Source organism: Metopolophium dirhodum, chromosome 2, assembly GCF_019925205.1.
Source record: "Metopolophium dirhodum isolate CAU chromosome 2, ASM1992520v1, whole genome shotgun sequence".
NCBI classification, from domain to species: domain Eukaryota; kingdom Metazoa; phylum Arthropoda; class Insecta; order Hemiptera; family Aphididae; genus Metopolophium; species Metopolophium dirhodum.
The window spans coordinates 21,695,983-21,719,555 of NC_083561.1; the positions used below are offsets into that span (position 1 = coordinate 21,695,983).

The following is a 23,573-nucleotide window of genomic DNA, read 5'->3' on the forward strand; positions in this document are numbered from 1 at the left end:
ACGGAGGTTTCGTGCTTCTCGGGTCCATCCGGCGCCGCCACTGTTGGTTTTTGATTACTGGCGGGTTGGGGGGAGAGGAAAGACTGTTTGGACGCCGAATTCGTCCCCCGGAAACGTAAAAAATCCTACCGACCCGTTACATTTTTAACCAACAGAGGTCGCCACCGCCGTGAAATACAGAAATGGGCGTCTGTAATGCGGCTCTGTAGTCTGTATGGCGTGTACGCACGGGAGTGTGCGCGCATCTATAATCTCGTTAATAACGAATTACGAAACTACGAAACCCAGTGCGGCGCACTTGTCAGAAATGATTGGCTTCTTTAAAATTTAATTAAGTCTAACAGGATAATAAAGGGGCCGCGCCGACGACCGGCACCAGCGCCAAGCAGCACCGGCACCGGCACCAAGCAGCAGCAGCAGGCCATCGCGTGCGTGCCCGTATGTGTGTGTGCGTGCGTGCGTGCGCGTAAAAAAGGGAAAAAGAGCGAAAAAAAACACGACAACACACGCCACACACACAAGTCAGAACAACGACAACGGTCGACGGACGGAGAGCGGTCTGACTAGTGACTATAGTTGTCGTCGGTCGGGGTACTCGGTACGAGTACTTACACTGTACACAGTGCACAACGGCCGTTCGCGTCGCGCCGTTTTTCTGTCACCAGTGTTTGAGTTCGTGTCGTCGAAACGTTAACGTACAACATCGTTCGGCCTACCGGTGCGGTGGTGGCGTTCAGTAGCCCCCCGTGTGCTCGGTACGAGTGTGGTATATAGTTGTTGTTGTTATTGTTGCTCGTACACGGCGGTGGTGTAGATTAAAATTTCCGGTCGACCGTTTCACATCAGCTGCTGCACACGAGCCGCCGGATCGTGTATACACACACGCACGCATATAATATATTCGCCACACCACCGCCGCAGCGTCTTCTTCACTCGCTCACGCGCTCTCTCACTCTCGCTCTAGCGCGCGCACACTGCTGCTGCCGCCGCCGCCGCCGCCGCCGTCACCACACCCAGCCGCGCGCCGGCGAGACGACCGCCCCAGCCGAGTGCGAGATATCGCCGTACCCACACACACTCACACACACATACTCGTACACACTCACATATTATACACGTCGTCGTACAATATTATAATAAAATAATACTCGCACACGTATAATATCTGTGGACGAGTGATGTAGATGATAATATAATTTTGTGCTGAACGAAACGCTCGAAAAATCGCATTGGCATTTTTTCCTCTCGTTTAGCAGCCCTCCCGCGGTAAGTGTGTGCGTGCGCGCTTGTGTCGTTTTTCACTCGTGTGTGCGGCCGTCGCCCATCGACGGATAGCGATTTCGTGTGCGAGTGTGTGTGTGTGCGCGCGTGTGTGTGCGAGCCGCGTTCGTTTCGTTTTTTTGTGCGACCGATTGCTAGCCGCCGGATACCCACGGACACCCACTGGCCCGACGACTGCCTGACCCACCCCGGATTCGCACCACCACGCCGGCTCTACTACCGGCACCACCAGAGATGTGTTGTACATGGACGATGGCGTGCCGCCGGTTGTCACCGCCGTCCTAGGAGGGTGACGGACGGCCAGAGTCGTGGTGTTGGACGACGACACACACACCCACCCACACGCACGGTGCGTTTTTGGTGAGGCACGGCGCGCTGCGGGTCACTGTGGAGTGGCACGAGGTGTCTGCTGCTGCTGGCCGCGTTGGTGGTGGTGGTGGTGCTGAGTACGGCGGGTGGACAGCGCAGCAGGTAATAACGGACGCGCCGCGGCAGCCCACTGTCCTCCGTCGTTGTGGTGGACCGGGCCGCAAGGTGCTGCTACTGTCACCGCTGAAATGGCGTGTTGCCTATCTGAAGAGGCCAAGGAACAGAAGCGCATCAACCAGGAGATCGAACGACAGCTGCGGCGTGACAAGAGGGACGCCCGGCGAGAGCTCAAACTCCTGTTGCTCGGTAAGTACCGTATGTCTGCTCGGCAGCTCTACAGCAAACAATTCAGTTTCCTCGCTCCAAGCCGACCCATTGATAGACATAGGTCAACACCAACTCTTAAATGTGTCTGTTAGTACACCTCTCGTGTACGTAAGCTCCTGTCCATGTAATCTAGGTAGGTTTAAAATCTTTGTTTATCTTTCATGAGCAGGTAGGACCTATAGTTATAATCTTATAAAATTCTAGCTACAAAATATCTCATAATTATTCCTACACCCATTCCTACAGTATATTATTGAGGACGTTCAATATTAACACACTAATGCCACTCTTTCTTTAAAAAAAAGTTTTGAAACCTAAAAGTTAAAACCATCCTAAGACTAAGAAAATGTGGTAAATTATTCTTGGTCATTGCTCACTCCTGTATAGATAAACAATTTTTTTTTTTTTATTGAGTGCTCATTAACTAAAATAATTTTATCGTTTTAGTATTAGTGGGTTTACTAATAGGTACATACCTATATCTTTAATTATAAACTATTAATAAACTTAAATAAACTTATTATAAACTTTTAATAATTACTTAACTGTACCTAATCTTAAATAACTAAACTCATTTGAGTATGGCGTTTTAATTGTATCTATTCTTTTCACAGAAATCTATAAGTATAGCCAGTAGGTATAGGTAATACATTAATACTGTAACAAATATGTCATGTATAGCATATAAATAAACACAATTTAACCTATAATTATTTTTAAAATCAGTTTTTAAGTTAACGTCAAATTAAAATATTTAGGTTAGGACTCTTATACCTGAATTTTTGCATCATTATATTTTAATAAATATCCAAAGCTATAATATGACCTAATTATGTTTTAGATTTATTTTATTAAACTAAGGTACCTACTATGATAACATAAATTTCAATATCTTTAACTGATATTTACTTTTTAATTATTTGTTTCTAATATCACTGTTAGAAGTTTAGAACATCTACTTTTTTGGAATCACAAAATGAGATAAGTACTTAACTGTTAGGTAAAACAAAAAATGATTTAAAATCTTAATTTTTTCTGATTATAATTAGGCCTTGGTATAGGAATAGAATAAATACAAATATTAATATTAACCATTATCGTATTATAGGTAGTTCATATTATATTATTCATAAATATATTATAGTAAATATCCTAAATTGGTTTAAAAAAATTAAATTACAAAAACCATAACTAAACTTATATATAAAGTTGTAAATGCTAAAGCAATTTATGTAAACATATTTTTTCTAACCATAATAAAAAAACTAGTATTATTTCATCATAATATACCTATAGGTAGTTTGTTCTACGGTTAGAATCGAACCTTAAGTTGAGTTTTGTCAACAAAAAAAATGTGCTATGAAGTAAAAATAAAAAAATGTAGGTACCATCTACCAACTTGATTATTTAAGTTACAGATTAACATATTATTTGGTATTTGATAAATATTTGACATAGCTTAATATGGTATAATTTATTATTCTACAAAATACTTAAGTAGATAGATAGGTAAATGATTTAAATATGATTCTTATTTATATGTATACCTAAATAAAAATGATTATTATTATTTTGTAAAATAGTTCTTGAGTACCATGTATTAGGTACTTATCTAACCATTATCTGATTTTTTAGAAAATATGGTGTGTCTAACTTTTACTAGAACTGTTACACAGTTAATATAGATGGTAACTATTTACTTACCTACTATAGTAATAGGGATCCTATTTAATAACAAACATACACTATTACTTGTGAGTAGAAACTAATAAAAACTTAGCTTTAATTTTTTTAGATTTCTTAATTGCTTTACCTCTGTCTTCAATAAAATCCAAACATGTAGGTATCTAATCGATAACATAATGTTGCATTAGCCCTATGCTCCTATCAATATCCTATATTGTATATTTTCTTGACCATAAACATACCTAAAAAATGTATACTTATTACATTTAATTTGTTAGGTACTACCTATTTCAAAAATTAAACATTTTTTTTTATATTGCTTCATTAGGTAGCCTTGCTAAATATATTTATTTTTTATATTTTCTAAAATATAATGTTTCATTAAAAATATGTTATTTAATGAGATTAAGTACCTATATTAGGAAGAAAGCAAAAAATGTAAAAAATGTTGTCACTAGCGAAATTCTCATTCATTACATTTCTCATGTTGTAACTTGGAACCTATATAGTATGGTTTCTATCAGAACATGTAGGTAATATAGGTTATCTACCAAATATGAAAAATAACTAATAGTAGGTTAGTACACTATTAATGATACTTTTAATTTTTGATCTGGAAAAGATAATAATTTATTCTGATATAGGTACATTATACATTTAAAGTTTAATGTAAAAGATGCATCATTAAATAGTTGTTATTTGTTACTAATTATAGTTGGTTACCTATATTTTCTTAATTTAAACTGTTACATTATGAAATTATAAATACTTTCCTATGATATGTAGGGTAGGTACCTACCTATATAAAATACCAAGGCAGTAACAAATGTTACATTAAAATCTTTTTTATCAGTGTTGAACACGGATAAACAAATCAAATTCATACAATAATAATATTATATACTTGATAATGTACTTATGGATAATTAAATTGTCTAGCTATATTTTTTATGGATAAAATATTATCCTTGGTACCTCTACAGCATAATTGTTATTAAAATTGGTAATAATTTTAAATAATTGTATACAATTTATATAAAACTAACTTTATAAATGTACCTAAGTATACAGACTAATCGGGAGGATAACGATAAACCAGTCAATCATTTAAAAGTTATGTAAATTATGATTCACAAATTTTAAATTAAATGTTGATGTTACCTGCTTACATAATAGTATTGTACAATTTTGTGACTTATGAAACGATTAAATTTGTTTAACTTAGTAATTATCTATAGTAGTCTATATAATATGATGTGCTATCAATATTTTTTTATACTTTCTGGTTATACCAAGCCCACTCCAGACTTCTACTAAGTTTGTCCACCATCTTAATTTTATTTTTCAATTACCTTGGTATATTTAGAAAATTACTTTTTTGTTACCAATGTAGGCTTTGAAATCTTTAATTCCTATCCTATCTGGTGTCCCCAAAGCTCTTTTTCTTCTCATATTCTGAACAACATATTATACACGGTAGAGTGTGTACCAACCAATTATGGCTCGATCTTCAGTTGTAAATTTACAAAACACAAAATTATAATATGTGCCTTTTATGACTACCCATTATTACCAGTCAATACTTACAAAATAATAACCATTCTCCACGATATTCTAAGTAGAAAATTAAAACAATGATTGGTATGTCCATTCTTATACCTTTAATTCAAAAACGGTATAGTTCCATCAGTTTTCTTAAATAATAAAAGCATCATTCTTCGGTGTCTGTTACTTAGGTTTTATATTAAACAAACAGCTTGTTAAACACCAATCTTAGTGTAAAAATAAACTGTAGCTAATTTGCTATACTTTTAAAGCCAAACTGTATTTATTGGGTATCCAACGTTAGAGCATTACAAAAAAAATTAAATATCTCAAAAAAAAAAAACTTCCCAAATAATTTTATTATGTATTTTAAGCCTCAAACACAGTGGTGTAAATAGTATTTGAAATTTGGGGGGCTGTAACTCAGGTCTATACATACTCTTATGATGATTTTAAATTATAGTAGTGGAATCATTAATTTTTGGGAGGCTCAATACTTTAAATTCATCCCTAAAAATTCAAACCAACAGAATCAGCTTACTAACTCTTTCACTCCCGGCTTGAAATCAACAAAATCTGATCCTTGCCTTTCACTTCAACACTATACCAAGAAATCCTCTTAGAACCTATAAGAGAAACTGAAAACACAATTCAACAGAATAATGCTACCGCTGGTCGCTGGATGATTTTTCCAATTTGTGCCATTTGTGTATATAATATTATAGGCTTTTTAGGTGTCAAGTTTCTAAAATGAAAATGTTATTATAATAGATTGTATAATTATTTCATGAACAAAGAATCAAAATTACTTAACATTTTAAATATCACCAAGTATGATTTGACTGACTAACCTTTTCCCCAAATGTTATGCTCTATTTTATCCGTACATCACGACAAAACAGATCTTTTATTAAATCACACTTGTATAACAATCTACAGTTTTGAAATTCCACACAAGAATTATTTGATACATAGTTCAATTGCTAATCTAATTAACACATTCAAATAATATTTTTCAAATCAGAATTTTTATATCCAGATCATTAGTAATTATGTAATTAACATAGGCATAAATCATAAAATAATATTTACAAAATTGTAGTTCAAAAATTACATTTAAATCTTATTTTTCTATTATTCATAATATCTGTAATTTCTCTTAAAAATACTTTTATAGTTATATTGATAAAACAACAATTCGAAAGATTGATAAAAGTGGTTTAGTGCTGCAACTATGGAAAAGGGGCTCATTTGTGGTAACTATATTGTACTCCCATCCAATTTGTATACAAGTTTTTAGACTACAAATAAAACCTACGAACTTAGAATGACTGTCTACTTAACTCTTTATGATGACAATAATTGTAAAATGTACAGTTATTGGAAAAAAGGGATGCCAAAGCTAAAAAAAACTTTTATTCAATTTTTCTTCAGTTAATAGGTAGTTTTAATTATATTTTAAATGTATAGTTCTTAGTATTTTTACAGTAAAAATATTTTCCTTTTACTCAATTTAGAAAAGGTGGGCTTAAATACTATTTGAATATTATTTATTTATAAATACAATATAAGAGTTGAGATAGAATCTATTTGTAACATTAATATTGAGACATAATAAGGAATTTATAAATATTTAGTACTTTAAAATTATTTAAATGTGCATTAAGTACTTACTAGGTTCATACATGGAAGGGGTGGAAAACATTTTTAAAAAACGTTTTTCAACGAAAAAAAAGAAAATGATTCTGTTATTGAAAATTGGTAATCCTGATAAGTTATCAAGTAGTATTCTTTGAGTAAATGATTACTGTTTCAATGCGTAAGAGCAACTTTTTAATTTTTAGATGCATTTTTTGTAATTTATTTTAAACTTTTGAGTTCAGCCTTTGGTTCAGCGTTATTTTTATTTTTTACTCTAGAACTAGTGCTCCACATTATTAATTTAATGAAATTTTTAATTTGATTTAAATTTAAATATTAACTTTAAGTTTAAAAAAAAATCAAAAATGGTATTTAGAAACAATATAGAAAAATAATTAATCAAAAATTATATTTTTAAGTCGATAAACAAAAATTAAAAACGTTTTCCTATCACTGATACATAGATATTGTAATATAGACAATCCCGTAGACAATTATCTTTTGTTCGTACCTATACCGTATACCTATATATGTATAATATGTTTTAAATCACTGATATATTTAGTACCTACTCACAAGATAACGAATTTAAAAAAAAAAAATCCATACATTTTAACAACTTAAAAATTATCGTTCAATGTTCATTATATTATATATTTACTAATATAAAACTAAGAACTTAATAAAGTCTATTTTAAATTTGCTGCCTACTTCGTGACGAGAGGTCACAGATCACGAAACATGTTATTATTAAACACTGTACCTATACAGTTAACAGTAAACTGTAAATATTACGAACGGCATTTATTCTGTCAAGTGTGAGAACACGTCGATTCTGCTTGCGCATTCCCGCTATCGACACCCTGCCACCGAGATCAGTTTCCGACAGTATGGCAGGGTTGTTTCGCTTGTAGTCATTGGGATGCACAGAAGAACCAATTTTCGTCAAACCTCAGCGTGCTTTCTCGTTTGATAGAGTATATATTACTGTTAAATTATCTAGCAACTATAAATTTATAAAAAATAGGCCTCCTAAAAGTGGTGCAAATCGTGATGAAAACATTTTCAGGGGGACTCACTAGTATTTTTTTCGATTTTTTTAAATGTTCTTCAGTTAAATACTCGGTTAAATACCTATATTATATAATTACTAATATTGTTTGAAGGGGGTTAACCCCACCCCCTCCTCAAAAAAAAACATTCCTTATTTGCGCGGTTGGACGCTTCTTAATGTTAGTCTATTACAAGTCAGTTAATTAATTCTATATATTTTTTATAATAATATTATTTTGATGGGGCGCGGCGTCGTCGTCGTTATAGACCTGTTGTTCTTCCGAAGACTGATGACGAGTTAAAAATAGATCTGATGCAATAATTGACCATTTTCCGATACGGTGATACCCGTTAACGAGTTCATTGGTTAATTGCCGCCACCGGTTACTTACTTTTTACATAATAAATTAATATCTATAAATATCTTATGCCATATCCGTGTTTTAATTTTAAAAAACAACATTGCACGCAAGAAAAATTAAAAATACGATTTTGTTTATGAGTTGTGCATTTGTAGTATTTTCTGCATAATCCCTCCCCTTAAATGTATGAAGGCCCCGGGGCCTGCTTACTCTGCTCACCCGGGTCTTGCGACACTGAATAACATTTTTAGAAAATTATTCAACGTCAACAATTTTTTTTAGAAGTTATAATATACCTAACTAGTATATTAAAGTATAGTATTGTTATACCCCAACAAATGGCCCCAATAAATCTAACCTTTTATAGTTCGTATTTAATTTGTATTTAAATTTCAATAAAAATAAATATAATTGTGTAAGACATTTCGGCGCTGAGGTATGAGTATATAACCCTATAACCCCTTCCCTCTGCCTGCTTCGATAAATTATCACTGAGAAATCTAGATTGTATAGGACCCAAGGTATATTTTAAATTATTGGTACTATTTAAGAAGACCTTTTTCAGACCTCGTTTCAAAAACATTAAATATCCATATATATACCTATATAATATATATTTTTAAAATCAAGGTTGGTGTTTTATTTAAAAACAGCTTGATTTACAACCAAACATTTTTTCTATTTAATTTTTAATATATTAATATTACCTTTAAAATCATTTCTTGGTATTTTATGATAAATCCGCCTGAACGTATTTTTACTTTGTTGCACGTGTGACGGACAAACAATTTCGGTATATTAGCTGTGCTTTTTTAGATTTATTAAATGTGACAATATTTTATCAAGAGTGGCTCTCTACTACATAATTGGGTTTGCTATTCGGGCCGTGCTTCGTCCACGATCAAAGTATGTGCTAATGTATGCCTAACGCGGACTTATTATCTATTGAATTACTTCAAAATAACCAATATTACAATTTTGATTAAAAATAAATTTAACTATTTACGTATAACTTCAAAATAATTGTTTTACTTATTTTAGTGCATACCTTGTAAAACATTTCAAATGTTGGTTAATATTCTATTTATATTATAGTACATATTACATTAACAATTATTAATCAAAGTTGTATATTTTTTATTCTTCTATATGAATTATGTTATATTTAAGTATTTAACTAGCTAAGTCTACTATTATTAAACTATATTCCGAAAAGTCTATTTTATTTCTTATTATTATATCATAGCTGTTTTATATAAAATAAATGAAAAAATAAGTTAAGAATTAATTTCTAATGTTTATATATTATGTTTATATATATGATTCTTGGAAGTACATCTACTCAAGTTTTTATAATAGGTATAATAAAAGAACTATCATTTAAAGTTTAAACTCTAAAGTATCTATCTAATATACTCTATTTATTTTACATTCTAAGCAAAAGGTGAGTTTATTTGTTTTACAGTGATATCCCTGATATTGTTGTGTGGTTTTTTTTAGTCCGTGTGTTTGATATAGTATAGAAAAAATGTTTCGGTCTTCAACTTCGAGGCTAGTTCCTCTTTGCATATTGGATCTTGTTGGTACGTACTTTAGGGGATTCAAAGTTAATATTCTCAGTACTTTTCAAAATATTGTCGATACTTACTAACTCACATTAATTTTTTATGAGTGCATGAAGTTCAAATTTGTATGACATATACCCATACTTATAAAGTTTTTTTTTAATATATTACTATTTAAAAAAATATTAATCATAGATATCTAACACATTTTTCTAATTCTCGAATTATCATTTTCTATGCACAATAACATTTTCAAAATATTGAGATTAATTTCAAGGTATCAAAATGCATTTGCAATTGTTCAGTGTTTTAAGTTTATTTTTTGTAAGTGTTGAGGAAAATTGTCATTCTTGATCAATCAAAAAGCTTGATATATAACGAGACTCCTGATAATTTGCTCTTAAAGCAATTTAAAAATAGGTAGGTATATTGACATCATTTTATATACCTAAGTGTTTAAAGTTAAAATTTGTCAAAATCAAGAAAAAATGTACCTAACAAAACCAGGAACCTATTCACATCGTTAGTTATTGTAACGTTATTACGTTCATTATTGACTTCAAAGTATAACAATAACATCTAGTATAATATAATAAGTACCTATACTATTTATTTTTGGCAACAATTTGTTTATCCTACCCTATTACTAATAAAACAATTAATCACTTATAGCAATATAAAATATCCTTTGAAACATAGGTTGAAACTCAGAATCGTTTTTCATCATATCAATGACTCGATATACAGCAGAGCGAGATCCTCAATTTTAGATTCTGAGCGAAGCGATGAATTTATTGATTTTACAACGATGTGTGTTTTTTTCCAAATTTTTTTTTGTATTAGGACAGTAAAAGTGCTTGGATTTTCTTCAACAGTAACTTTTCTGATAGGAAAGTAAATCTAGTTGGTACTTTGGTGGGTCAAAATTTCCCAGTAATTTTTAAAAGCGACGTGAAAAACAAAAAAAAATTAAGGAAAAACGGGAATTTTTACGTAAAATCTGTTTTTTAGAAAATCGATTTTGGTTTTTAGTGCAACTCTAAAACAAATGACCGTAAGTACATGAAATTGTGACTGAATGTTTATATTAGCATTTTCTATACACCATAACATTTTCCAAATTTTTTGACTTATTTTGAGCTGTTTACTGACATTTTTAGTTTTTTTTTCTATAAATATCGATCAAATTTTACTTGTTGGGTAAAAAAGCGTGAAAATGTAATGCAAGGCTCCTTATATATTGTTACAATAGCAGTTAAAAAATATTAAAAATACATAGGCATAATTTTTTTTTATAAGCATTAAAGTTCACATTTTGACAACATTTAATAATTATTTTGAAGTTAAAAATGTATAAAATGTTCAACTTCTATAGCTAAGGATTGAAAATTGAAAACAAGACTTCACGTAAATAGGTTATATATAAATTACTTTATTCACAATAATATCATAAAATATACTTGGTAATATCATAGGCTGACTGACCGTTTTCGCTCAGAATCGTTTTTCTTATACAATGATATTATATCATTGAATTCAAATTTAACGCCATCCATTACAGTGACCCACTTGTAATCTACTGTACAGCAGAGCGACATCCACTTACCCACCTTTTTAGCTATATAAATTTCAATCTTTTGTCTAATTTTTTTTTATGAATTCTGATTGTTAAATGAAGTGTCCCACATTTTACACGAGATTTTAGCATGTTACATTATAGAATTACCCAGGGGCGTAATCGAACGTTCGAGCTGTATCATGAACTAGTGATGTTTAATTGCGGACTCTTTTTATCACTGTAATTGCGGAGGCGTAGTTCAAAGGTTAATGAGTAATGACTAATAAGTAATAACTCTCGTGTTTTTATCTGTCCCCGCTATCATTTAAATGTGTTTAATACGTACCAAAGTCTGATTATCATATCGTCAAATCCCATGTAAGGCCATATTATTATTGGTACCACGGGATCTCTTGAACTGTTGTGTGGGGTTTTTTTATATATTATAATATAGGTTTATTAGTCAGTTGTAACAAATAATTTATTTTACTGTTATAATTATTAGTTATAGGCATATTGGTATATACTACCTAAATGGTTATTGGCTATAATACCTATATTTTTTGGAAGATTTCAATGATGTCATATTTGATCCCTTGATACTAGTTTGTAAAGTTATTAATTATTATTTAGATTCATGTACAACATGTACTATGTGACATTTGCTATGTATTTGATATCCAATTGCACAATTTGTTATGGTTATATGAAACTAACAATATTATTTTCGATAAATTGTTTATTATTCGAATTACAAATCCGCTAGTTTGAAGCATCAATGTCAAATGATAAAATTATAAGAACCCAGGGGAAAGAAACCTAGTAAAAAGATGATACCCTGCAGGTATTTTCTGGTAGAATGTGTATATTTTTTTTTTATTTAAACCTTTATTGTCGTCCTTGACATTTTTTTGTTATGCAGGGCTTAAAACTATAACCTCGATAGTATAAGTTTTTCTTCCCTGCCAAGTATACCTAATTGAATTTCATTTATGGCTAAAGCAATCGCATCACGTTTGGATACGTGTCTTGTGAAGTTGCAAGGCCATGATTTTGATATCCACATGGGATTTTGTTGTATATCAGCCATTAAAAAAATCGCTATTCTGTTTACGTAATCTCTGTTAAGGACAAATTTCAAATTATTAGTCACGATGACTCACGAATACATAATTTTTAATATAGAAAATTGTACGAAAATAAAAATTATGCTATACATGCACAAAACAATTTTCTTTATTCATTTTTTTTTTATACTTAGTCTTTAGTTTTAGAATTAAAGAATTTAGTTATAATCTGTAAGTATCACGCGTGTATTTAAATATAATATAAAGATTCGACTACCTATAACGATTTAAAACAGAAATTGTTATATAAGAGTTCGTATACATTAACATGACAGAAACGCTTATACAAATCCATTGGCAGTCAAATGTGTGAATTAGTATCGGTACCTATATTATAAAGACTAGATTATAATATCACGTTAAAGAAAAGTGTACATAACACATTTGAGCAAGACTCTCAAGAACCTAAATAATTGTTCATTATTATAATAATAGTAAAATGCTCATATTATGAATTCCAATTTTACAGCTAGTTTACTAATTAGATAAGATGAGTTACCTGCATTCATTTTTATTATTTCAACCCATGTTTTTTTGAAATGCGATAAAAATAGAATATCGTGTTGTATAATGTACTATTATAAATATTTAATTGGGTGATGGAACAAAGAAATGTATTTTCTTAAGATGAAAATGATTGCTTATAAAATCTTACACAATGAAAATATACAAGGAAGAAAATTTGTGCACTTTGGTTTAAACATGTGTTAGTAAAATGTTTTTAATTTGTTCTATTTTATGTGCTCGCCTAGATCTGGTCGTAAAGGGGCGAAGTTTATCGTCTAGAAATATTTCAATAGTTTCCAGATGTGTATGTTGAATGACTGAATGAGTATGAGTATAAAGTATATTTCAATTTTCTACTTATGAGTTTATTACATTTGGCTAGAAAGATAATTCTGTTAAAATTCTATGGTCAATGTATACGTTCTTTAATTATAAATGTATTAGTATAAAATATCCATTAGAATTTAGTATATCTAAATGAATACACAATAATTACGACGGTTACATACTTGTTGATTATGGTTTATTATTAAACAATATTAATTATAATACTTACATTTAAAAAAAATCTCATATTTATAGATCTATTTCATCGGATTATTAATCATTTGTTAATTAGGTTTATTAGCTATTTTAATTTATAATATAAACTATAAACATCTTCATAAAAAATCTTATTACAAATTTTATGTATAATTTAAATGTATTTATTTTAATTTAACTTAACTTAGATAGTTATTTTCCTATAAGTATGTATTTTTTTTTTTATTAAAAATTTTCTACTCTTCGGAAATTCTAATAATAATAAAGACCGAATGTGAAGAAAATTATATATGTATACAACCTATAATAATAGTGTTGTAATAGGAACGTTTTTGTATTAATTAAATTATGTTTAAAAAAAGTTAATAATTATATACGTAATTGATTTTTTTACACAAATTATACATAATACGGAGTAATACATTATACACAAGTAGTACGGATTTTTGCTACAACTTGTTTATGAACTTGGTCCGAAAGGGCGAAAGACGAAAAGAATCCTTATTTTATAATATTATTAGTTTGTTTTTAGAAAGTATAAATTAATTTTGGGTGGGTTGAAAGCTATAATTATACATAATACAAATACACTCAGTTTAAAAATAAAATACACTATTAATTTTAAATTATCTAAAAGATTATTAATATTCGTCATAATATGTTATAAATAAAGTTAATTAGATATTTAACTACCTATAATTTTTTTAATCATTTTAAAATATTTATTCACTTTCAAAAAATTGATCAGTAAATTTTTCCCAACTACCCTGAATCAAATACTAACCTTTTTTTTAATGTTAATATTTATTATGTTATATTTATGCTGTGCCATAAGGTTTTATATTAATAAAGTCAAAAAAAATCATCTTTAAATTTAAATTTGCATGCGTAAAATATTGCCTTTTAGCAATAATGACTCGTTATTACTTATTAGTAACTTTTTTTTTGTTTAACCCTTGTTAACCGATGACCGACCCACAAGGAGCTAAGGTGGTCATTGTTGTTCTGTCATAACTGAGTATAATTTAATTTTATAATTATAATAAAACCGACTGATTTTTTGTAACAATATTGGTTATATCTTAAAAGAAATATAGGTTGGTAATATGCATATTTTTGAATTTGAAAATATTGTTGTACTACCTAATCATCATATTTTAAAATCAATAGCACTATTTAAACACAACTAATGTGTTTCCTATCCTGAGTTTATATTAAATATTATATTTTAAATTTTAACACAAATCTATTTCATTTAATCCCAAAGATGCCTTATGAACTATGTCATATTAATACGTATTGTGACAAAAGTTTCTCTTAGGTCAGCTTATATAATATGTACCTATGTATAATTTTAAACTAAAATAAATTTTTAATACTTTTAAAACTTAAATGTATTTATTTTAACCAAAAGTGTTATAGTAAATTTATACTTGTATACTTAATTGAATTCCTTCACTCTTAAGTTTTGATGCTTTTTTTGTATAAAAGTTGTAATTTGTTTACGTGATTTTAATACAATCAAAGACAGTTGACTCAATATTGCACAACCTATAATGGGTAGAATGTAAATGAATCATGTAGGTACCTAATTTATGTATATTTTCTAATTTCGAGGTTAACTAAATGTTTATGAAAATGTTAATACTCTAATTAATACAATGACCTAGATCATGTAAAAACTCTTTCTAATTTCTGTACACCATTTGGAAATATACAAAAAAATATATAATTAAATTTTTTTAGAAATAAAAAAATCGATAATTTATTTATAATTAGAATAAAATAGTACAGTCGAATCTATTAAATTTAAATATAGAATTTTTTGTAATTGCAATTGTAAACTATTTAGAGATATTTTTTCCATTTCGATATTATATGGTTTTATACTTGTGCACATTTTATTGAGTCTATATTTTATATAGAATCATAACGTAACTTTACCCATAAAAACAACTACTTGAATTATTTTGGTTGAAATAATATTTGGTTCATATTAAAAATCTAACTCTATAAATATATTTTTACGGGTTAACTAAGTATAATATCTAAGTGAAATAGGAAACTGAAAGAAATTCTATGTAGGAAAAAGCAGACTAATATTCTTATTTACTTTAAAAACTATAATAATTTTAAGATAACTCGCATCGTAATTTTAATTGTCATATCTATTGGAAATATCAATTTAATCTACCTGTTATATAGGTACAAAATAAATTGTATGGTCTATTTAGTTGGGTAATAAAATGCTGAATGTAAATTTATATACCTAAACCTAATTTTCAAAATGATATACATTTATTATTTATATTCAAATTAAATATGTATTGTTCTTGTACATTATGTAGGCGGTATTCAAACGCAATAAAATCGGAAGCTGGGCACCCATCGGTTACATTTTACGTGTACCACTCTTAGTCTTCTGACTGTCAGTAAAACTATACCAATTATTATTATTATAAAAACGCATAATAAAATAATAATATATTTAGCAGTGACAACTAGTTGCTGTATACACCCCTGGCTGGTAACTCCCACCACTACCTTCAAAACGGTTTTATTTAACTGGTGGCTACGTTAAATCGGAAATGGCAGTGTGTGTGAGTTGGTAGTAGTGGTGTTTATTCGCCTCAAAAAAAGAGACAAATCCGGTAAGACGTCTGTACCAGCTCTTTGAAAATTTGGAAAAATAAAAAGTCGGTGGTGGCGTGCAGCATATCACATCTAACGAGTGTACAAATAATAATGCGTCTGCGGCCGTGTGTGAATGTGCCGCCGCCGCAGCCGCAGATTGCGTCGAGGAGAAATAGTGTAAATGCCGTTACCAGTACCAATCGATCGCGGCGTGCACACGACTCGCACAGCGTTGCCGGATTGCGCACGAACACGCGAGTCCGCCACCGTTCGAATTTCCGGCAGAGTACCCGCGGCGGCGCTGCCCAATCGGCAAACACAACTATCGCTCCGCGCCGGGCGGTTTATGGCTCGGCCCCCGGGGACGGCGGCGGGGATGACACTCGTTCTGGCCACTTAATATCGTGCCGTTTTCAATTCCGTAGACTTGAGATCCCCTCCCTGCTCGCTCACTCAAACGCGCACGCGCGCCAACCCCGAACCCTCCCTCCGTCAGACGCCGGCGGTGATAATAATATAATTTATACAAATTTCAAATGGTCATGGTGTCGGGACGTGTCCCGTGCGAGCTTTTTTTAGAAACGCGTACCCTACCCTACACCCAACATTTTAAAATTCGGAACTTTTCATTTTGTCCTCCACCCACATCGGGTGACTTCCCTCACATAGTGTCGGCGGCCATACATACCGCCGTGGTCATACTTTCGATTCGTTGTTGAAGCTATATAGATCAATCATCTTCACGCCCGACTGCGTTTGTTCTTGGTTCTTGCGAAAATGAACGTGTAGATCTTTTGGCTTCCAGCTTCCAGTTCTATTATGATAGTACTAAAATCGCACGATTTATTGTCGTTTATCTTGTTATTTATTATCGTACTATATTATAAAGAAAAAAGAAAGACGGCATAATAATAATTTAGTCTCCAGTTACCTATTAAAATTACTTATCAATTAAAGTTATAGATCGGTTGCACTATTTCCATTCTGTACTCATTAGCAATAATATCGATTGTGGTCTAATGTGTACCTAATAACATTATGTTTTTATATTTGGTTTATTCGTTGATTTTCGCACAATTCTAATAATATGGACTCCACCGAATTTGTTTACTGTTTATTATACAAAGCCGAGCAGCCGAGGATCATGACAAATGGTTTATTTTGAAAACATATTATCCGATACTTCCTAAACTATTTTTATACAGGGTGATCAGTAATTTGTGTTACCGAAATATAGCCATGGTAGGGTTAATCAATATGTCATAATTGTAATGAAGTATTTAAATAATAACCAATAGTTACGCAATATTTTTACAACCCTTATTTTGCCGGTATACCTGGTAGTTTGGTACTAGTTGATTGGTTTTATTTTTTGAAGACTTATTAACCATTATAATATTATACACACATTTTATAGAAAATTATAAAAGTTATTAAATTCCAAAAAAATCATATTCGGTTACAAGCAATGAGCGAAATTTTCTACGATATTATTTTTAAATGTTTTACTAACTTTTTTTTTTTTTTATTTTTTTTAACTTAGAATTTTAATGTATGTTAAACCCTAAAATGTGATTAAGAGTGTTTCTGAATAATTTCTGATTGATTGTAAATTTATATTTATGTACCAAAAGAATTTTGAATTAACTACTACGAAAATACACGCAAATGTTTAGTATACGGACAACAGATTCTTTAAGACCTAACCTATATCATTTCGACATAATTTGAATATAATATTTTCTTAATATAAAAATTGTTGATAAGAATTCACGATCATTATTTTTTTTGTACGATGTGCCTACTATAAAGTACCTATTGGCAATTGATTCGTGTCTTAAGTATCAAATATTAAAAAAATATTTAGTACATATAGGTACCTATTACAACAAAATTTAATTTAACGTTGTGGATATTTTATACTTTGTTTATGGATTCAATTAGTTTATACTATCTTAATACCAAATTAAATGAATAATTGATGAAATAAAAATGTAGTTGTTTTTCTTGGAGATTTAGTACAATTCGATATCATGAATTTTTACCTCTCATTATATTTTAAGACAAACTTTGTGGCAAATGGACCTTGGATACATTTTAAGAGATTACAGTTCATCTATAATTGGTGTATATTATACACATGGTAATTCAATTAAATCATATTAATGTCTAATGGTCATTATTTCTGATAAACTATAATTTCAATTTGTATTTGAATACAAATGTATAATTATAAATATAAAATATCACAAACATTTGATACCCTGTCTTCTATTAACCTGGACTGACTACTAAGATCTGTTGGAATTAAGTGTCAAGATAAGTCTATTATCTACAACTTCAACTGAAAAATTTTAATTTTACTTTTGTTACTTTAGTTGATTTAATAATATTTATAATTATAATGTTTATTAATGGTATAGTGAATTTTACAATTTGTATTTAATTAATATTTATAATTTATTTTGTACCTAAACCTAATCGTCATGAATTAATATTGGTGCACATTAGTTTCTTTATGGCACTCTGTATTCATTTTGCATGATAAACTCTCTCTTTTCCAATTATGGTCATCATCTAACCATTTCCTTCGTCACATGACATATTTATTAAGTATTTGTCTTATGTTTTTTACCACCCTTCTACCAAATTAGAATATGTAAATAGTAAACATGGTACACTTACCTATATTATATAATGATAATTACAATATTTCCAATCCCTACTCATTAATCAGTAATTTATTAAATTCAAAAATCTTACTCCTTCTCAAGTATCTACGACTTAATATAATCTTATATTTGGATATTATCTTTATTTTTGATCTCCTTTATTATTAATCCCAACTAAATAAAACTCGTATTATTATAGTGCATAAACCTATAGATAATGTTAAGAGTCAAAATTATTTTTTTGAAAGTAGTTTCCTATATATTCAGATATCACTTAACTTTTCCATAATTTATCTGATATGATTTACAAAAAATAATTACTATCCACCTTGATGATTTCGTCATACAACAGTTTAAACTGGTAAAAAACAAGAGGGGCTAAGCAGTCTCATTACATTTCAGGAGAAAAAAATCAAAATTTCTTATGATATTGACATTAAGAATGAGGTTGTCATTTCAGGTATATTAATATTCCATATTATGTCACCTGAATAGCCTAAGCACTTGAATACTATTTATTCAATAACTGCCTTTGATAATCATATTATTGTTGCTATATTATAGTTTTAAAAATATTAAATTATATGTTTTATTGCATATCTTATAACTAACCTTCAGCAAATATCTACAAAACACTGAAAAAAAGGTAGTAACAAATTCTCAGTCATATGTCTTCTGTATAAAAGTTTAAAAATTTTATCATCGACAATAGCAAGTGCCATGTGTTCATCTCATCAGTTAGCTCATGCAACTTTTACAAGTGTCATTTGTACCAAAAAATAAAAATGTAATATCTCGTTATTAAATGGTCAGATGAACATGTGCGTTTGAAAGCTTAAACTGTCGATAATCCAGTAGTATACATTATGTCACTTAGCCCCTTTTGCCTTTTATCAGTCTATAATATGTTTAATATATTATCAATTTAATTCACATTTGATATGCTATAACTTATATTTTTGTGTTAAGGTACTGGTGAATCGGGGAAATCCACATTTATCAAACAAATGCGGATTATCCATGGTTCTGGTTACTCCGACGAAGACAAAAGAGGGTTCATCAAACTAGTATACCAAAATATATTCATGGCCATGCAGAGTATGATCAGGGCCATGGACATGCTCAAAATACATTACTCTGATCCATCATGTTCTGTAAGTAATTACTACATTTTTGGTTAAGAGATAATTTAAATATTTTGAAACAAGTGACTACACAATTTTTTTATTTTTACTCTTAAAATAGTCAATCAAATTGATATTAAATACTCTCATATACAGTGGGGAGGGGGGGGGTTGAAGGAAAGGTCCAGAGATACTAACCCCCCCCCCCCCCTCTCCAGACATCAATATGTATATTTAATATATATAATATTAATATACACTATTATACAGATTTATTTATATACCTATTTCAAATATACTGAAATAGGAACACTACACCCCTACTCCCAGAAAAATATTGAAAATTTGCCAAAAATTGGGTACAATTATATACAATTAAATTATGTTAAATTATGTACAATTATAATTAATGGTTACTTATTAATATATATCATGATTCATAAATTTAAATTTTCTTCGATGTGGAAAATATTGATACGCGTGCTACGTTTGTCATTTGCCTTACATTTTTTTCTCTTAAAAAATCTAAATTTCAAATATATTGTCGTTAGTTTGCAAAATATATATTATTATTGTTAACAATATTGTTATTATAATATTAAAAATATATGTATACTGTGTCTCATGTTGTAATATTTATAAATATATTTGAAGGAACGTGCGGAGCTCATTAAAAGTGTAGATTTTGAAACAGTCACGACATTTGAAAGTCCATACGTCGAAGCGATCAAAGCACTCTGGGGAGACTCTGGCATTCAAGAATGTTATGATCGCAGGCGCGAATACCAGCTCACAGATTCTGCTAAATAGTAAGTACAAAACTTTTTTCTGGGCTACACATTATGTACTATGATATATTATCTTATGTAAAAATATGCATTTAACATGAATCCAGATATTGGTTAGTGAAATCTATCTATCAGTAAAATGTACGACCAACAAAACATGAAAAACCTTAATAAAAATAATATGTATGATTTTTAAATTCCTTTTATAGTCATATTATGATAACTGTTTAGTAAAAAACTTTAAAGTATATAACTTTTAGTTACATATAGTATACATAATAATTAATCAATACGTTTAAAGTAAATAGTAAAATACCTATTTATTTGTTGTACCTAATTAATGACATTTTTTATAGTTTTATATTATGAGTTTGAATGTTTGTTTCTTTGTGTTAAAATATTTTCCAATAACTTTATACTCGTTTACAGTTATTTAATGGAAATAGACAGAGTGGCCAGTCCAAATTATCTGCCCACAGAACAAGACATACTTAGAGTAAGGGTACCCACGACGGGCATTATCGAATACCCGTTCGATCTAGAAGAAATTCGGTTTAGGTAAAAATAAAAAAGCATGATGTACAATTTTAAATGTATAAGTTTTTTGCTTGTGCATGGGTTTATATATAATGTGTATCTATTTCTCTACATATTATTGCCAATTTATTTTTTAAATGCATGGATGTTATTGTTTATTGCTAATAATACTAATCAAACATACTACATAGGCTATTCTTTCAGTGGTTTCTGGGAAATAAATATAACAGTAACATAAACATCATGTTCTAATGTACAGTGTAAAACTATAATATGCATATAGATTAGTAATAGGGTAACAGTGTTAAAATTCAAAATTAACAATACGTTACAACCACTTAATTTTTAAATCTACTAATACCAAATCATAAAATATATCTGATTACTTATAGTATTTTTTAAATAAGAAATGTATCTAAAACATATATACATAATATTTCACACAGTTACTTAAGCGACTTACCAAGAATCGAGGCCCCTGATTATTTACCTACCGAACAGGACATTCTACGTGCTAGGGCTCCAACTACAGGCATTATCGAGTACCCTTTCGATCTTGATGGTATTGTCTTCAGGTATCATTGTAAAACATGTACATTACAAAAACCTTAAATATCCTGATGTAGCTAACCCAATAAGTCATAATGCTCCATAAAAAATTCAATAAACATATATTTATTATGTACCTATTAATATGAATTAAACTAATCATATGTATTTATGCTATTAACCTGTCAATAATCTTTTGACTAGTTACAATCACAACAATATGTTTTAAGGTGTTGCACTTTGTTTAAATAGCTTTTGTCAACATTATACTAGCTTTTAGTTTTTTGTTATTATTACTGATTTTGAGAATGAATTATCAATTACCAAGTTGTGCTTTATTTATTTATTTTTTAATATAAAATATTTCACTATTTAGAGAATAATAGCTTTTTTATATTATTTTGCTTAAAAAAACGATCTAACAAATGCTTTTTTGTGTGAAGTAAATTTTGGTATAATTTAGTATAATTATAATTTCAATTTTTTTTTTAATAACAACAAATATTGATATTTAGGATGGTCGATGTTGGAGGCCAGAGATCAGAAAGACGAAAATGGATCCATTGTTTTGAGAATGTAACATCCATCATATTCTTGGTGGCACTTAGTGAATATGATCAGATTCTTTTTGAGTCCGAAAATGAAGTATGTATTTTTCATATTTTATTTATTCTCATATTTAATTAATTTTTTCTGTTATCGTTTAATTTCAGAATAGGATGGAAGAATCCAAAGCATTATTTAAAACTATCATAACATATCCTTGGTTCCAACACTCATCAGTAATATTGTTTTTGAACAAAAAGGATCTTCTCGAAGAGAAAATCATGTATTCTCATCTGGTAGACTACTTCCCAGACTTTGAGGGTAAGTAGTTTTACTTAATAATATTGAACAATTACTATTTTATATTAAAAATGACAAACTGGCAATATCTTATGTTTAAACATAGGTTAACTTATAAAAACAATAATTTAAGTTTTTGTTAAGAGGACGTCACAACCGCTTGTGTTGTCTCCGTCTTACAAATGTAGAACATAGCAAAAACTATTTTGTGCGGGACAACTTTTATCTTTCTGTGTTTGTAGTAGTGGCTCTACAATTTCTGAACATATAGGGTAGAAAATGATCTATGCAACAGCGTGCCTATATTTTAGATAACATAAATACAATAAAAGTTATTTGCTTCTGAACATTTTGTTTTTTTGTTTTTTTCATTTGCTTATAAAAATGATTGGATAGTGCTATTAAAAAAAAAGCAAGCTGTTGCATAGATAAAGTTCTTCTTTACGTGTTGTGGTGAAAATTTAATAGTTCTACAACAAATATGGTGCGAGAAAAGTTGTTCGGCGCAAAACAGTTTTTGTTATGTTGGACATTTGTAAGACGGAAACAACACATGTGGGTGTGACATCCTCTTAAAAGAAAAAGTAAATTGTTTAAATTATGTCTTTTATACTTTAAAATATCTAACTAATAATTCCTTGAATTAGTAATAAAATATTGTTTTTCAACAGAGTCCTCTTAAGGAGTCCCGGTGCCAATTTCCCCACAAATTTATAAAATTTGAAAATAACATTTTATATTTTAGTTGCTACCATGTTTATAATTCTTTTCCACTAATCTACTACCTGATGTTGGTACTGTGTATTTTATTCTGGTTTTTTATTTTTGAGAAGAAAACTTTTATTTTTGAGAAGAAAAC

At 29.8% G+C, this 23,573-nt stretch overlaps 1 protein-coding gene across 8 annotated transcripts in view; it reads left to right on the plus strand.

The window, feature by feature from the left end:
* The first annotated feature begins 205 nt into the window (after positions 1-205).
* Positions 206-23,573, plus strand: part of LOC132939745 (guanine nucleotide-binding protein G(q) subunit alpha) — a 28,398-nt gene continuing 5,030 nt past the window's right edge. Inside the window, exons 1-7 of one of the 8 annotated variants that reach the window (XM_061007092.1) lie at positions 208-1,956; positions 19,840-20,024; positions 20,649-20,803; positions 21,212-21,340; positions 21,766-21,894; positions 22,384-22,513; positions 22,582-22,735. In XM_061007092.1, coding sequence (XP_060863075.1) covers positions 1,839-1,956; positions 19,840-20,024; positions 20,649-20,803; positions 21,212-21,340; positions 21,766-21,894; positions 22,384-22,513; positions 22,582-22,735 — 1,000 coding nt within the window. In that variant the 5' untranslated portion in view covers positions 208-1,838. Of the gene's footprint in view, positions 1,957-19,839; positions 20,025-20,648; positions 20,804-21,211; positions 21,341-21,765; positions 21,895-22,383; positions 22,514-22,581; positions 22,736-23,573 lie in introns of all 8 variants that reach the window. The other 7 variants (XM_061007091.1, XM_061007088.1, XM_061007090.1 and 4 more) reach the window with 7 other exon arrangements.